The sequence below is a fragment of the Guillardia theta genome (genome assembly GCF_000315625.1).
Source record: "Guillardia theta CCMP2712 unplaced genomic scaffold GUITHscaffold_7, whole genome shotgun sequence".
Classification (NCBI taxonomy): Eukaryota; class Cryptophyceae; order Pyrenomonadales; family Geminigeraceae; genus Guillardia; species Guillardia theta.
Window position 1 is genome coordinate 94,395 of NW_005434667.1, and position 1,511 is coordinate 95,905.

General features: G+C 53.7%; 1 protein-coding gene across 1 annotated transcript in view; it reads left to right on the forward strand.

Annotated features, from left to right (window-relative positions):
• Positions 1 to 872, forward strand: part of GUITHDRAFT_157030 (hypothetical protein) — a gene marked incomplete at both ends in the record, with an annotated part of 3,567 nt that extends 2,695 nt beyond the window's left edge. The window contains 3 exons of the mRNA XM_005839718.1: positions 272 to 330; positions 469 to 545; positions 809 to 872. Of these exons, the coding sequence (XP_005839775.1) occupies positions 272 to 330; positions 469 to 545; positions 809 to 872 (200 nt within the window). The remainder of the gene's footprint in view (positions 1 to 271; positions 331 to 468; positions 546 to 808) is intronic.
• Between the last annotated feature and the right edge of the window lie 639 nt (positions 873 to 1,511).

Sequence of the window (1,511 nt, forward strand, 5' to 3'; positions counted from 1 at the left end):
CTCTCGTAAACTTGACCTCTCCTCCCACATCTCCTCCTCCTCTCCCTCTATCCTTCTCCATCTTCCACTCCACATACAGTTCTGTCCTGTCCTGTCCTGTTCTGTCCTGTCCTGTCCTGTCCTGTCCTGTCCTGTCCTGTCCTGTCCTGTCCTGTCCTGTCCTGTCCTGTCCTGTCCTGTCCTGTCCTGACCTCCCTCTCAATTCCGCTCTCGACATCTCGCCAGCATCATCGCTCCTTCTTTCGTTTTCCTCCTCTCACGATTATTTCAGAGGTCTGGCTTCGTAGGATGGATCGTAACATGAAGACTATCCGCCCCATCCTTTCCAAGGTTGAGCTCTTCCTCCCGCTCACCCTTTCCCTTCTTTCTTCTTTCCCACCCCAGTGCTCTGCTCTGCTCTGCTTTCCTCCTTCTTCCCTGCTCTTCTCCCCTCCTGCTCTCCTTTACTGCTCTTGACACCTACGGCAGGTGTATGGAGAGGAGAACGTCACGCTCTGGACGGCCAGGTGGAGGGGCTTCTTCCTCGCATGCTCGGAGCTTTTCAAGTAAGAGGAGGAGGGAAAGGAAAGAGCGCGAAGAACGAGGGAGAGGGAGGGAGGGAGGGAGGGAGGGAGGGAGGGAGGGAAACGACGACGACGACAAGAATGGAGGGGAGGGGAGGGAAAAAAAGTGACGGGGGGAGAGAGGAGGGAAGGAAAAGAATTCGTGAAGGAGAGGAGGAGGACAGCAGGACAAGATACCAAGAGTCTTCTCCTCTCCTCACCATCACGAAAACTTCATCCTTATCTCCTTACACATGTTGTTGCAGCTACAACCGCGGCAACGAGTGGTACGTCAGCCACTATCTCTTTGAGAAGCCATCGAACATGTAAGTAGAGAGGAACAAGGGATAGACATCGGCCCGTCCTTGTCTTCGTTCCATGTTTCTCTTGCATCTCATGATAAGAAAACAACAACATGTCATCTCTTCTGCTCCACGTCCTGCCTGACCTTCAAACTCTCCTCCTTTCACAAGCTCGTCTCCTGCTTTTCTAGTGCAGCAATTTCCCTCCTTGCTCGAAAGGCATCCAACAGCCTCCTGCCGGAACGAAACTCGACGATCCTGCCTGGCAGTACTCCACGACCTGTACAGGAGGTGAGAAGGAGAAGAGTGGAAGAAGAGCGAGGAGAAGAGAGTCAGTGGAGAGAGCATGGAAGAGGACAGCAGAGATGTCTCGTACCTCCAGCCATTGTTGTTTCCTTCCACCGGCTTGTCGAGGACGTGCACTTTTCCCTTGAGCACAGCTCCATTGCGAGGCCAGTCGGGTTTTGACCCAGCCTTGCCTCCTCGTGGGTCATCTCGCCAGAACATTCCAGAGCAGCTACCGGCTGCTCGACGTGTCAGCTGAACAAAGAGTTGAAGGGCTTGTTTTCCTCTTCTCCCTCCTTGCTACTCTTTCCTCTCATCTCCCTCGCCTCACTTCATTCTGAACTACTTGCTCACCCCCCCCCTACTCTCTCTCTCTCTCTCT